The 15,239-nt window shown below is 41.0% G+C and overlaps 1 protein-coding gene across 5 annotated transcripts in view; it reads right to left on the reverse strand.

The window, feature by feature from the left end:
• The window catches only part of LOC149148917 (mediator of RNA polymerase II transcription subunit 22a-like), a 175,179-nt gene that overhangs the window by 60,801 nt on the left and 99,139 nt on the right, over positions 1-15,239 (reverse strand). For 3 of the 5 annotated variants that reach the window (XM_089440336.1, XM_089440334.1, XM_089440332.1), the window contains one exon: positions 2,627-2,820. In XM_089440336.1, the coding sequence (XP_089296462.1) occupies positions 2,627-2,812 (186 nt within the window). In that variant the 5' untranslated portion in view covers positions 2,813-2,820. Of the gene's footprint in view, positions 1-2,626; positions 2,851-15,239 lie in introns of all 5 variants that reach the window. The other 2 variants (XM_089440333.1, XM_089440335.1) reach the window with 2 other exon arrangements.

Here is a 15,239-nt window from a genome sequence, read left to right on the forward strand (position 1 = left end):
CAGTCACATAATGTACTATAAATATATATCTCTTGTTAATAAAAATCGTACTCTCATGTTATATCCTTCAGATCCTATCGCTACCCATGTGTGTCTAACAACTTTACTTGTCAAATTGCTATTACATATGCTTGATGATTATGTTTATGATCATTGAATGACATCATCTTTTACTTGAGCATTTATTTACAAATACAATTTGTATCTTGCAAGTGATATTTTATATTTTATCTAATATTTGCTAATTTGCAGGATTACTTGTCATCATCTTTTGTGTTTCCATCTTGATCAAGTATTTGTCATTTATCTTGAGCAACTATTTGTTTAAAGCATTGGTCTATGTTCTTTAAGTGGATCTTTGAATATTGTTCATGTATGGTTATTTACTAGCTCATATCTTTGGAATCAAGTTATCTTTGACAAGTCTTCCCTTCACCTTAGTCTCCTAGAAAACTCAAATTTAATTAATTAGTTTTCATTTAGGGACCACCCCCTTAGCTTTAACTAAGGGAGAGCATTAACGGAGAGAGTTGGTAATAGGTGACAGCTCCATCTCTTAATTTTCGACCAGGTCACACCTTGTGGGGTTGAGGATTTTTCCCACGCTAACTGATGTGTGCAAGTGAGGCAAGTTGCTATTACATATGCTTGATGTTTATGTTTATGATCATTGAACGAAATCATCTTTTACTTGATCATTTATTTACAAATACAATTTGTATCTTGCAAGTGATATTTTATATTTTATCTAATATTTGCCATTTTGCAGGATTAATTGTCATCATCTTTTGTGTTTCCATCTTGATCAAGTATTTGTCATTTATCTTGAGCAACTATTTGTTTAAAGTATTGGTCTATGTTCTTTAAGTGGATCTTTGAATATTGTTCATGTATGTTTATTTACTTGCTCATATCTTTGGAATCAAGTTATCTTTGACAAGTCCTCCCTTCACCTTAATCTCCTAGAAAACTCACATTTCATTAATTAACTTTCATTTAGGGACCACCCCCCTTAGCTTTAACTAAGAGAGAGCTTTAACGGAGAGAGTTGGTAATAGGTGACGACAGCTCCATCTCTTAATCTTCGACCAAGTCACACCTTGTGGGTTTGAGGATTTGTCCCACGCTAACCAATGTGTGCAAGCGAGGCAGCAATAGGTAGAACAAGATTGTGGATGCACATGTCGAACTTGGCATGATATTGGTGCTCTTGGTGTTTTTGCCATGCTACAATATTTATATCAATGCATAATCATTTTGTCTTTGATAATATCCTTGTTTTGGTTCATAGCCAAACACAAAGATAGAGCTCATAATGTAGATGAAGAGATAGAATGGTTGTCGTGGCTCTATGATTTCACCTCGCTATTGTACTTCTTTATTTTAGATTAGGTATAGAAATAAGATTTTGAGTGTATTATAGTAGGAGAAATAAACTTGAAATATGAGCAGTGGATTTCAATTCATGTTATTTTGAGCCTTTTTGGGATCAAATTTTTTCGATTTTTGTTTATTAGTGTTACCAACATACATACAAGGAGATCTCTCCTATCCCAAGCTGTGAGAACACCTTGCATCTCTTGGTGCAACAAATAAATATTTGACATCACAAATTTTCATGTTAACATTGAACAAAAAGGGAAAAGTTGAATAAAGTTAATTATAGAGTAATCACCAAAAGCTAAAACACAAAATCAAGCTACTAGGCTAACTGCCATTTCTCACAACATATTCCCATAATCTTCATTTGATGGACTCTTAATTTGAAAAAACAACCGCCACTTATTCTAATAACATATTTCATTAAATAGAGTCTGGACTCTAAATTTGGCAAAATAACTATCATAAAGCCTCAGATTTAGATTGACTCGTGTATGCATTAGAGAAATTTTGAGGTCTAAACTGGGCCTCAAAACAAAAATGTACAACGAAAATAAACTTTATAAGAACCAATAAGATTCAAGATGGTGATGTCAACCATGGGGGATGATTCACCATTTTTGGAGTAAAAAAGTAAAAAGATTAAAAAATAAAAAATAAAAAGACTATATTTTCAACTTATCTCTACGGTTTTACTCAAATTTCGAGCCAGAGCACTCCTTGGATGAGGAATCACTCGTTGGAAGCGGAATTTAATTCCTCATCCAATGAGTGTTGCATACTTTCAATGGACCCTACTACACAAAAAATGAGAAATACATGAAAATGTGATTTTTTCATGTATTTCTCACTTTTTGTGCAGCAGGGTCCATCAAAAGTATGTAGCATGGGTACTCTTTGGATGAGGAATTAAATTCTGCATCTAGTGAGTGCTCCCGCTCAAAATTTGAGTAAAACCGTAGGGAGATAAGTTGAAAAAATAGTTTTTTTCTTTTTTTCCTCTAAAATTTGATGATGTTATCTAATCTTATTTTATTATTTCCAGTATTATTTTATAATATTCCTGGGGAGCCCATTTTAGACCTCAAATTTCTCTAATGCTAACTTTAAAATGTACTACTATATCTCTAATTTATAGATGAATTATAAGGGGAATGATGGTATAGTTTTTGCTTGATTTTTCATCCATAAGTAGCTACTGAAATTTAACGCAAAAGAAAACTGGAGGATAGAGAAGGCAACTTACCCTTGCAGCTTTGATAAGGTGAGAAAAATTATCTAAGATAGTATTTATGTCAGTATCTGCACGTTGCATGAGCGATTTCTGCTTTTGTGCTGCTGCTGCAGCAGCTGCAGCAGTGGGACCTGAAGGAACTTTGGCACTTAATCCAACACCTGTGCCTCCAAGACCACCTCCCCCTAGTTTATTCATTGGAAATCCTGCAGCACCAAGACTGAAATTTACTGGATCTACCAACTAAAATGTTAGAAGAGCATTCTAACTGCAGCAAAATGAACTGATAATAACGTGTCATCTATGTGACAATAGTCCCTAAATCCCAGCTTCGAAAATTTGAGACAAGCACTATGATGAAGAAAATCCATCCTCTAATATTTATATTCTATATGCAAAATCATAAAAACCTGTAAAAACATAGTAGAATTCTATCAAATCTTTGACAGAAATATGTAGATCTTCATATGCCTAAAGCTAGTATAAAGAAAAACCACATATATTAGTATTTGGATAGCAGATGAATAAACTAAATGAAAAATGACAGGAACAGAGATGCAAGCTACACCAAATTATCTCCAATCCATTGAGTTCACGGAGATCTCTCATACCCTGCGCTGCAAGAGCACCTCGCTTCTCTTGGTGTAATAAGTAAACATATGACTTCAAAAGTTTTACGTTAACATTGAACAAAAAGCGTAAAGTTGAACAAAGTTAATTATAGAATAATCACCAAAAGCTAAAACACTAAACCAAGCAACTAGGCTAACTGCCATTTCTCACAACTTATTCCCATGACATTTTTCATTAGATGAACTCTAATTTTGACAAAATGTATTATCTGAAATTTACATAATGTCAAATATTTTCTGAGTGAGGATATACAGTAAAGATAATCTAATTTACTGTTCGTATACCAAAAGAAACCAACAATTTTCTGGTGCTATTATTTTGACTCTTTAATTTCCAAACAAAATATGATTTTGAATTTTATGATTGCCTATTAATGCTTTCTTATCCTATTTTTTTCCTATAGTATAATCTGCAGTCTTCAATCTTAGCTTTAAAAATATCTTCTTGTAGGAATCTTGTGTAAGTTACACATGCCGAGCCAAAGAAAATGCCTTTCCCTACACGCTAAAGACATTTACATTACAAGGAATCAGCCAATTTCTCCTCTTTCCAATATTCTGATTCAAATATATCTTGTTTTGCCATTTCTATATGACTTTCGGCCTCAGGCAACCTCACTCCATCACCTGATTTACACTGAGATATGAGTTGTAGATAAATAAAGTGATTTATTGTGCCCCACGCCTACCAGATTATGTATTTAGCAGTTTCAAAAAGTACCTGTCTTGCAGTACATGTCCACATGGGCAAAAGAAAATTTTAAAAATCATGTTGAAATATAGAAAAGCTCTATAAAGAGTAAGGAAGATGTAAGCAGCTATTCAAATGTGAAATCGACCTAATGCTCATGAATCTGGTTCCTCTGGAGCAGTTATAAGAAGCTGTAATATCCCCTTTTCCAAAATTTGCTATTTTAACCCACAAATTTTCAAAATTTTCTTTGAGAAATTTTGTCAAACGTTTAGTGAGCAAACATTTTTACAAACACTTAGCGAGCAAAATAAATAGCAAAATATGTTATCTGAAATTGAACTGAGCATGCATGGATATTTTATGTCAGTTCGACTTCAGTTCAATGAGGTAGTTTGACTTGAGTTAAAAAGGCCAGTTTGCTGGAGTTCTAGATGTCAGTTAGAATTGAGTTCAATGAAGCAGTTCAACTTGGGTTCAAGGAGCCAGTTCGCTTGTGTTAATTTTAGGTATGTTCTATGCTTAGAGCAATTTATTTCAATTTTCACAGTTAGCTCAATATCTTTTCCAGATTAGCAATCACATCAGCGTTAAAGTAAACTGCAGATAGAACATAAACATAAATCGCAGAAGACAAGAGGACACAAGATGTGGCGCTAGCCAAGGACAAACCCCAATGTGGGGAAACCCTTGATCAATTCTTCTTATATGTTCTTCAATAGTTCAGCAGAGGGAGAGAGAGATAGTACGTTTACAACGGAAGTCAACACTTTGACTTATCTAGATAAGAGCATAGATCATCTCTAAGAAGATGATACATGAGATCAGTTGAAGACATGCTGCCTCAACTGATTCTCCAAGGTGACTCCTTCACCTATCGTTGTGTTTCATTTCGTCATCATGCTTCACCTCACCGTGCTGCACCATGTTGCACCCATCATCACTATGCTACATCGCATCATGCTTCATTAATCATGACTGTACCCATCATTGCACTGCATTATGTGCCATCGCTGCACCATGTTGCCATACTGACCTATGTGTTGGCTGCATCTTGCTTGCTTGTTGTCCCTTGCTTGCTTGTTGTCCTTAGCATGCTTGTTGTTGCATGCTAGCTGTCCCTTGCATGCTAGCTGTAACATTGCATGCTTGGTGTATTTGCTGCTAAGTACCATACCACTGTCCCAATCTTAGTTATTTGTCCCTTGCATGCTGCTCTCCTTTGGAGACAAATGCTCTGGTTGTTCCGGCAGTTCTGACTGTTCCCAACAATTCCCAGCAGTTCAGGCAGTTCCGGCAATTCCCACTGTTCCCGACAGTTCTGGCTATTCCGGCAGTTCCAGCGATTCCAGCAATTCCGGCTTTTCCCAACAGTTACGACTTCTACCCTCTGCGTCAGCTTTCCTGGCTGTTCCGGCAGTTCCCGGCAGTTCCGTCTCTTCCCGGCAGTTCCAGCTTCTGCCCTCTGCGTCAGCTTTCCTCGTTGTTCCGACAGTTCCGGCTTCTGCCCTCTGCGTCAGCTTTCCTCATTGTTCCGACAGTTCTGGCTTTTTCTGGCAATTCAGGTTATTCCCCACAGTTCCGACTATTCCCAGCAGTTCCGGCTTTTGCCCTCTAGATTAGGGAAGCGTTATCCCTTAGGATCTCTCCTCCTACTAAAACCCAAAGACAAGTAGAGAGGAAGAAATCCCAAGTGTGTTGAAAATGACTTGAAGGCCACCTTTATTTATACTAAAATGTTGAGCACAAGTGGGGTTTATTTGGTTGTTGGTCGACCTTGACGAATTGTCCCATAACACAAATAAATTCATATCTCCATGAATACTTGTCGTAATCGGATGATCTTTAGATCAATCCTACACCTCTCGATGAGAGGGATCCAAGAAAAATATCAGCTTCCATTAATAAGATGACCCACATGGAGTTTGGCCCTAGTTGCCAATTTTAACACTCCCTCTCAACTAGGGAGAACTACATCCACTGATCCATATGTCTGACTGTACTATCTCTGCCATCAGTGATCTGCTCTGTTGAGCTCTGCTTTGCTCTGCTCTGCTCTACTGAACCATGAAGAAGAATTGATCGAGAATGTCTCATACCATTCCCTACTGACCCGAAGTCAATTTCATCTGAAGAGAGTGTCACATCACTCTTACTGACCCGAAGTCAGTTTTATTGACCCCAGATCAATATCACAAGAGAGTGTCTCAAACCACTCATACTGATCCCAGATCAGTTTCATTGATCTCAGATCAATGGAGGTCATCCTAGCATAGGGAGTACGGTAGATACAACGATGCGCCCATCGATAGTACTACTATGGTCCCTAACCCCATTTCCCTGCTCATTAATCAAATGAGAGGTACTTCCCATGAGTCCAAGACTGCATGGGTAGGATGCCTCCACATGAGAACTAATCATCCTGTCCACAGGAGAACGAATCATCCTGCCCCACAGTCACCACGGGAGAACTAATCATCCCGACCCACAGGAAAACTAATCATCCTGTTCCACAGTTGCCATGGGAGAACTAATCATCCGAAGTCAATTTCATCTGAAGGGAGTGTGTCACATCACTCTTACTGACTCGCAGTCAGTGTTATTGATCCCAGATCAATATCACAAGAGAGTGTCTCAAACCACTCATATTGATCCCAGATCAGTTTCATTGATCTCAAATCAATGGAGGTCATCCAAGCATAGGGAGTACGGTAGATACAACGATGCGTCCATCAGTAGCACTACTATGGTCCCTAACCCTGTTTCCCTGCTCAATGATCAGATGAGAGGTACTTCCCATGAGTCCAAGACTGCATGGGTAGGATGCCTCCACAGGAGAACTAATCATCCTGTCCACAAGAGAACGAATCATCCTGCCCCACAGTCACCATGGGAGAACTAATCATCCCGGCCCACAGGAGAACTAATCATCATGTTTCACAGTTGCCACGGGAGAACTAATCATCCCAGCCCACAAGAGAACTAATCATCTTGTTCCACAGTTGCCATGGGAGAACTAATCATCCCAGCCCACAGAAGAACTAATCATCCTGTTTCATAGTTGCCACGGGAGAATTAATCATCCCGACCCACAAGAGAACTAATCATCCTGTTTCACAGTTGCCACGGGAGAACTAATCATCCCGGCCCATAGGAGAACTAACCATCCTATTCCACAGTTGCCACGGGAGAACTAATCATCCCGGCCCACAGGAGAACTAACCATCCTGTTCCACAGTTGCCACGGGAGAACTAATCATCCCGGCCCACAGGGGAACTAATCATCCTGTTCCACATTTGCCACGGGAGAACTAATCATCCCGACCCATAGGAGAACTAATCATCCTGTTTCACAGTTGCCATAGGGTATCACAGGGGAAGGTTGAACCTATCATCCTGTACATAGCGCACCACCAGGGGAGGGTGAGTCGCCCTGTGGTCGTATGTTGCTCCAATAAGTACCCCAAGCCCCCCAGAGCTCCCAAAGCTCAATGCATGCAACGTGCAAGACCCTTATAAGAAGGTCTCTCAACGACTCCAAGTCGTTCGGGAAAGTCACAGATTTGACCTTTCCCGAGGCTTTGACAAAATGTCTACGACCTATACATCAGTCTCAATGGGATAGAGCCTCTTCGCTCATCAACTTACCATATCCCAAATAAGGCAATATATGATGTCTATCTACTGGAGCAATCATCGAATACGGGATTCCTCAATAATCGAATCCCCCCTCTAGTTGTCACAGAGAATCATAGTGGTATTCATCATGTGTACAAACAGCTCACTGAAGAGCTTCCACAACTAGGCAGCTTCATACGAGATCATACTCGTAGCTACGTATTTGGTCTCGGCAGTGCTTATAGCAACCGACTTCTGCTTCCTGCTCATCCATGATATCAAAGCAGAACCCAAAGAGAACTAGCGCTGAGAAGTGCTCTAGTGATCCTCCACACTGCTTACCCAGTCAGCATTCGAATAATCATGCAGTTTCATATTTCCAACAGTGTATCTCAATCCATGAGAGATTATGCCCCGAAAATATCTCAAAAGATTCTTGGCACCAATCCAGTGAGGCTCAACCAAATATGAGCTCACCATGCTAACTGCAAAACATATGTCCAGATGGAAGTTCACCAAGAACATCAACACAAATGAGTTTATGAAACTCAGAGGTATTTCCCAAATCTGATCTGACATCACTACCATATAACTTCTGAAAGTTAAGATCCTCGAGGTAGTCACAGGTTTGCAGTTTATCATTCCACATCCGGAATCCAACTCCCTCTTACTTCTGCAAATGAGAGGGTTTGCACCTGCCAAAAATAGATCGTCCTCATAAGGTGCCGATATGAGAGGTCTATCATCCACAACCTTCGGGTAATGGTTTGGATCGGTTTCACTCCTAGTGAATCTCAGCTTCATCAGACAGCTATCAATCCTCTCATACTACACCCGGGGTGTTTTGCTTCAAGCCATAAAGGGCTTTCTTCCACCTGTATACATGAGATTCCCGATCATGAATCTCAAACTCCTCGAGTTGTTCCAAACCTGTGGACCTGTTGTATGAGGGCAATGGTCTCCTTATAAGATTTTCCTTCGGTACATCTCAGACATGTACCTTCATGCTCTTCTTGAATTCAGGCATCCCTATCACCATTTGACTCACATCGAGTAGGGCCCCATAAGTAGACCTCCGATGTTATAGATGCGATATGTCAATTGACATGATCCCCAATGGACCATCTTGCAACTTGATACAAATTGCCAACCCTGAACCCATGAGAAAAAGCATCTTTCAAAATTTTATTTTTTAACACATACCTTTCCATCGATGAATGCCACCCTGAAACCTTTGACTTCCATTTCCGAGATGGACACCGAGTTCTTCTTGCAATTAGGTACATAAAAAAGATTCTTATAAATGAATAGAGTTACCCTCATTCAATTGAGGGGTAACATTCCCTACACCCTTTTCGGGATAGGTGGCATCGACTCCAAGTATAATCCCACGGTTGTTTCCATCTCTACCAAATTCGAGAGAACACCCTTCTATCCGATGAGGTGCCTTGAAGCACTACGATCAATAAGCCAGATTCCCAAAGTATCTGAAGGAGAGGGCCAATACAAGATAACGCTTCTTTATCTTATCAAAAACAACATTTGATTCTTCATACCTAGGGTTCCTTGCTTTCTTTGAAAAGTCGGTCGTTTCCTGGATGACCTGCATTACCTGTCATTCCTCTGATCATTGAAGATGTCGCTGGAATGATTATTATCATCATCAAGTGATGTGTCCCTACCTCAGACCCTCCTTCGCATAATGGCCGAACTTATTACAACCAAGGCATCTGCCTTTCCTTCCACCCTTAGATCCGGACTTGCCATTGAAGTGATATTTAGGTAGGCCATCAAAAACATTTGTTGTGCCATTATGATAATATTCTCTGCTTCGACTTCACCCTTGGTGAATTTGAAGAGGGATGAGGAATCCACTGATCCTTTTGTCCTTTCCCAACTGTCTTCGGTGATTGCTCTTTCACTCTTGCTTGGGCATTGTCTTCACCTCAACTCCGATACCATGTTAATTTTAGGTATGTTCTATGCTTAGAGCAATTTATTTCAATTTTCACAGTTAGTTCAATATCTTTTCCAGATTAGCAATCACATCAGCATTAAAGTAAACTGCAGATAGAACATAAACATAAATCACAGAAGACAAGCCAAGACAAGAGGACACAAGATGTGGCGCTAGCCAGGGACAAACCCCAAGGTGGGGAAACCCTTGATCAATTCCTCTTATATGTTCTTCAATAGTTCAGCAGAGAGAGAGAGAGAGATAGTACGTTTACAACGGAAGTCAACACTTTGACTTATCTAGATAAGAACATAGATCATCTCTAAGAAGATGATACATGAGATCAATTGAAGACATGCTGCTTCAACTGATTCTCCAAGGTGACTCCTTCACCTATCGTTGCGCTACATTTCGTCATCATACTGCACCTCACCGTGTTGCACCATGCTGCACCCATCATCACTATGCTACATCTCATCATGCTTCATTAATCATGACTGTACCCATCACTGTACTGCATTATGTGCCATTACTGCACCATGTTGCCATATTGACCTATGTGTTGGCTGCATCTTGCTTGCTTGTTGTCCCTTGCTTGCTTGTTGTCCTTAGCATGCTTGTTGTTGCATGCTAGTTGTCCCTTGCATGCTAGCTATAACATTGCATGCTTGGTGTATTTGTTGCTAAGTACCATACCACTGTCCCAATGTTAGTTATTTGTCCCTTGCATGTTGCTCTCCTTTGGAGACAGATGCTCTGGTTGTTTCGGTAGTTCCCGGTAGTTCCGGCAGTTCCAACTGTTCCCAGTAGTTCCCGGCAATTCTGGCTGTTCCCGGCAGTTCCAGCAATTCCGGTTGTTCCCAACAGTTCCGGCAATTCCGGATTTTCCCAGCAGTTCCGGCTTTTCCTGGCAGCTCCTGACAGTTCCGACTTCTTCCCTCTACGTCAGCTTTCCTGGCTGTTCCAGCAGTTCCAGCTATTCTCGACAGTTCCCGGCAGTTCCAGCTTCTGCGCTCTACGTCAACTTTCCTGGTTGTTTCAGCTGTTCCCAGCAGTTCTAGCAGTTCCGGCAGTTCCGGATTTTCCCAACAATTCTGGCTCTTCCGACTTTTCCTAACAGTTCCGGCTTTTGCCCTCTAGATTAAGGCAACGTTATCCCTTAAGATCTCTCCTCCTACCAAAACCCAAAGACAAGTAGAGAGAAAGAGATCCCAAGGGTGTTGAAAATGACTTGAAATCCACCTCTATTTATACTAAAACGTTGAGCACAAGTGGGGTTTATTTGGTTGTTGGCCGACCTTGACGAGTTGTCTCATAACACAAATAAATTCATATCTCCATGAATACTTATCAGAATTGGATGATCTTTAGATCAATCCTACACCTCCCTATGAGAGGGATCAAAGAAAAATATCAACTTCCATTAATAGGATGACCCACATGGAGTTTGGCCCTAGTTGCCAATTTTAACAGCGTGAGTTGAAGGGCAATTTGATCCTATAAAGAGAAGGGTGCATACTTGGTGAATCATATCATTATCCACTAGAGAGAATTTGTGTTTTGAGCTTAGGAAAATAGTTTCAAATCAGCACATGAGGTCAAGGAGAGTGCATCACTTAAGGAGGTCGAGATATCTTGCGCAAGGAGGCAGTTCAGCCTGTACAGTTGGTACAGCTGCGCAAGGGAGAGGCCGAATTGGTCTAGGGTGTGCAGGATATTGTGTTGAGGAACGAAGAGTTGGAAGAAAATTTTTCCAGTGCTTTGTAATTAATTACACAGAATTTTCTAAGCAAATCAATAAAAACACACAAATTAGCAGTTTTTCCCGAGTTTGGGTTTCCTGGGTATTTCTAGTGCTTGTGTTTTCATGAATTTATTTTCCGCTGCAATTTTGTTAGAATACTTTATATATTTAATCAATGAATTTTGCAGTTCAGTTTCTAGTTCTTGCATCTCAGAATATTGTTCAAATTAGCTACAGAGTACCAAAGCTACAGAGTGATTGAAGACCAGAAAGCAATATATTTTCCTCAAAAGTGAGTGACAGTTACAGTGCAGGGTGCGTAGTTTCTACAAGAGCGCAGTCTTTTCCCGTGAAATCAAGTGCGCAAGTGTTTTCTCTAGTAGGCTTGCGCAAGGGTGTTTCTAAGCAGTTCGAGTTAGAGCATGGCATACCTAGGACTGAGATTTGAGGACCACCTTGATGGGGCCTCAAATTTCTACTCTTGGAAGGAGAGGATCGGTATAGTACTGGAGGAGCAGAGTGTTTGGGAATTTGTAGAGTCCACCAGCCGCACTAGCAGATCCTCAGCAGTTGGCCCAACATAACAAGGCCACAAAGGCCAGAAGAATAATCCTTAAAGGAGTCAAGGATCGCATCATACCTCACCTTTTTGGAAAGAAGACAACTCAGGCCATGTGTGTGAAAATTTGTTGCAGTAATTGATTTATTTCTCCTACTTAGTTACAATCGTCCCCAGAAAAAACCCAATGTGGGAAAACCAGTGCAGCAGATCTGAGGGTTTCTATTATTGGCAGTAAATAAATAAACTCTAGATGCCCCAGAGAAAATGGAAATCCACTCAGAGAAGATAACTGAGAATTTTCTCACACTGATTCTGGAGATTTTATCCTGTCCCCAGCTCCTGGATGACCCACTGCGCAGTCTTTGCGTGAGCCTACACAGCCACTGCGTGACTTCTGCGTGGAGACTCCCTTTGACTGCGTCAACCTGGGCTGTTGTTGCTTCTGCTGCTGAGAAATCGAGATTTCTCCTGCCAATCACCCACAGTGATTCCTGGCACTGATCTCTGCTTATCCCCCAGCATTTCTACGCCAACCTGATTCAGTTTTTGCATTGTCCCTCTCCGTTAATCTCCTCCAGCTGCTATGTTGTCCCTCCTTGGCTCAGCGCTAACTCTATTACCCTTCATTGTCTTCTCTAACATATATTCACTAAAACTGGAAATCACTTCCTTCCAGTACTGCCTTTGATCCTCACTGCTTGATCACTGATTCGAATTCCTTAGCAAACACTACCCTAGGAAAATCAAACTGACTGATCAACTCTGTGTGTATTTCAAATGAACCCCAAGCCTCCTTATACTTTTCTCATTGAGACTTCAACAGCCGAGATTAAGTCTCTAATCAATGGCTAAAATTAAAACATGACATGATCCGCCTTCTAGATCATTCTAACCCATTTTTTGATTAATACCCATTAATATTTTTATTTTCCTAAGTTTAGACTTAGGAACCCCATTAAAAATATTAATTATTTTAATAAAATACAATCTAGGTGGAATTTCACCAAACGATTTATGGGTTCTTTAGAACTCATGTGCCTTAGCCTCTCCATCAATTTTCATGGCTAGAGCACATTCGATGCTACCAAAAACTAACAATGTGGACAAACTATCTTAGGGTCGTACCAAGGTACGAGTGAGGCCAGGAAGTTGGTACTTTGAGATAAGCTCAAAAATATCAAGATGACTAAGTCTGAGTTTGTGATCTCTTACTTAACCAAATTCACCCAAATGAAGGACGAGTTAGGCAAGGTTGGAAAGATTCTCAGACAGAGACCTTGTCAGTTTTGCACTATTGGGTTTTCCCAAGTCGTGGGAAAACTTCATTGATACAGTAAGTGGCAAATAAAAGTTGTCTGATTGGAAGCGGCTATGGAGTGACTGCGTGCAAGAGGAGATCTGAAAGCAAGCTAGATTTGAGTTTCATGCGAAGACTGAGCAAGAAGAAAATTTTGCTCTGGCTACCAAAGGGGGCAAGGCCAAGAGCAAGAAAAATGCACGAGGGGCCAAGTCCAATTTAGGAGGCAAGAAGAAGAAAGATCTCAGCAAACTGAAGTGCTTCTCTTGTCATCAGTTTGGGCACTATTCCACCAAGTGCCCAAATAGGAAGGAGGGATCCAAGAAGGATCACGTGGTAGCATCAACAAAGGTGGAAGAGTTCACTTTTTATTTTGAGGAGTTTTCGGTCATAGCTTGCATGGCAAGCTCAGTGACCAGCATCATATGGTATATTGATAGTGGAGCATCCTTTCATATGATCGGGAACTAGGGTTACTTCAGCCACTTAACAAAGAAGGATATGCAGTTTCTTATAGAGATGGGAGATGATGGCAAGTACCTAGAGAGGGGCGTGGGTAAAGTCAAGTTCGAGAGGGAGTTTGGAAAGCCTCTCTACCTTAGCGATGTCATCTATGTCCTAGGGTTGAAGAAAAACACGGTTTCATTCTCAACTTTGGCGAGCAAAGGGTATGATGTTATCTTCAGCAGATGCAAGGCCTTCATCAAGCATCTCAACTCCGAAGCAGTTAAGCAAATTGGTGTTAGGGTAAAGAACCTCTACAGGCTACAATTTGAGACAGAAGTGTCCTTGAGCAACAGAGTGATCAGTGCATATAGATGTGACCTTGGGGAGCCTTGGCATAGGTGTATGGGTCACTTACACCATAGTGCGTTGAAAATTTTGAGGGAGATTGCTACAGTAAAATGTAGATCAGAGTGACATGTGCAAGGGTTGCACACTTGGCGAGTATGCCAACACATTCTTTTCCAGCAGAGACAACAGGGCCAAGAGCATCTTGGAGTTGGTACATTCAGATGTATGCAGACCATTTTCCTCTCCATCCCTGATGGTATACAGATATTATGTCACCTTTATTGATGACCACTTAAGAAAGACATGGATCTTCTTCATGAAGAAGAAAGATCGGGTCTTCTCGAAGTTCATGGAGTTCAAAGCCTTGGTGGAGAACCAGACTGGTAAGAGGATCAAGGCACTAAGATTAGACAATGGTGGGGAGTACATCTCCAATGCTTTCAATGAAAATTATGCCAAGGAGTGCTTTAGGATAGAGCTCAATGCACCTCATAATCCTCAGTAGAATGGGGTGGCTAAGTGCAAGAATCGAAGCATTGTTGGGGCGGCTAGGGCTATATTGCATGACCAGGGGATACCCTTGTTTCTTTGGGCAAAGGCATGCAACATTGCAGTCTTTTCGCAAAACAGGAGTCCAAACAAGGTGTTAGGCAAAGTCACACTAGAGGAGGCTTTCACAGGCAAGAAGCTTGACGTGTCTCACTTCCGGATTTTTGGCAATCTTGTTTATTGCCCTGCATCTTCAGATAGACGAAAGAACCTAGAACCCACAACAAAGAAGGTCATTTTCGTGGGCTACAGCGAGACATCTAAGGCATATAGGGTGTATATTCCAACACTCAAGAAGACAGTGATCAGACGTGATGTGAAGTTCGAGGAAGGAAGGGCTCTCAAGAAGTCCTTGGAGCATGAGCAGGTTGTAGCACAGGAGGAGGAGCAGGCTCCCAAGTAGGAGGCTAAACTAGTTTCTCAAACTTCATCACAGCCAGTTGTTGGACAAGATGTGCAACATGCAAATGAGGAGAAAGCGTAGGAACAGAAGGAGAGAGCAAAGTGTGTGGAGCCCATTCAGGGAGTGACTCTCAGTGCAGGGAGAGGTAGAGCCAAGTGGGAAGACCAGTTGATTAGGGGGCTCAGGGGAGAGTTGGAGCTCCCAGTACCACATTCAGACAAAGTAAACAGCCACAGATATATGGCGTACATGGTACTTACGACTGAAGTGATAGACTCGGAGCCTTCTTGTTACAAGGAGGGAACTTCTTGGCAGATTTGGCGTGATTCTATGGTGGAAGAGTATTCTTCCATCATGGAGATTGATGTCTAGGAGTT

The sequence above is a fragment of the Pinus tabuliformis genome, chromosome 9, assembly GCF_031772625.1.
Source record: "Pinus tabuliformis cultivar Carrire ecotype Pingquan chromosome 9, CPIR1, whole genome shotgun sequence".
Lineage (NCBI taxonomy): Eukaryota > Viridiplantae > Streptophyta > Pinopsida > Pinales > Pinaceae > Pinus > Pinus tabuliformis.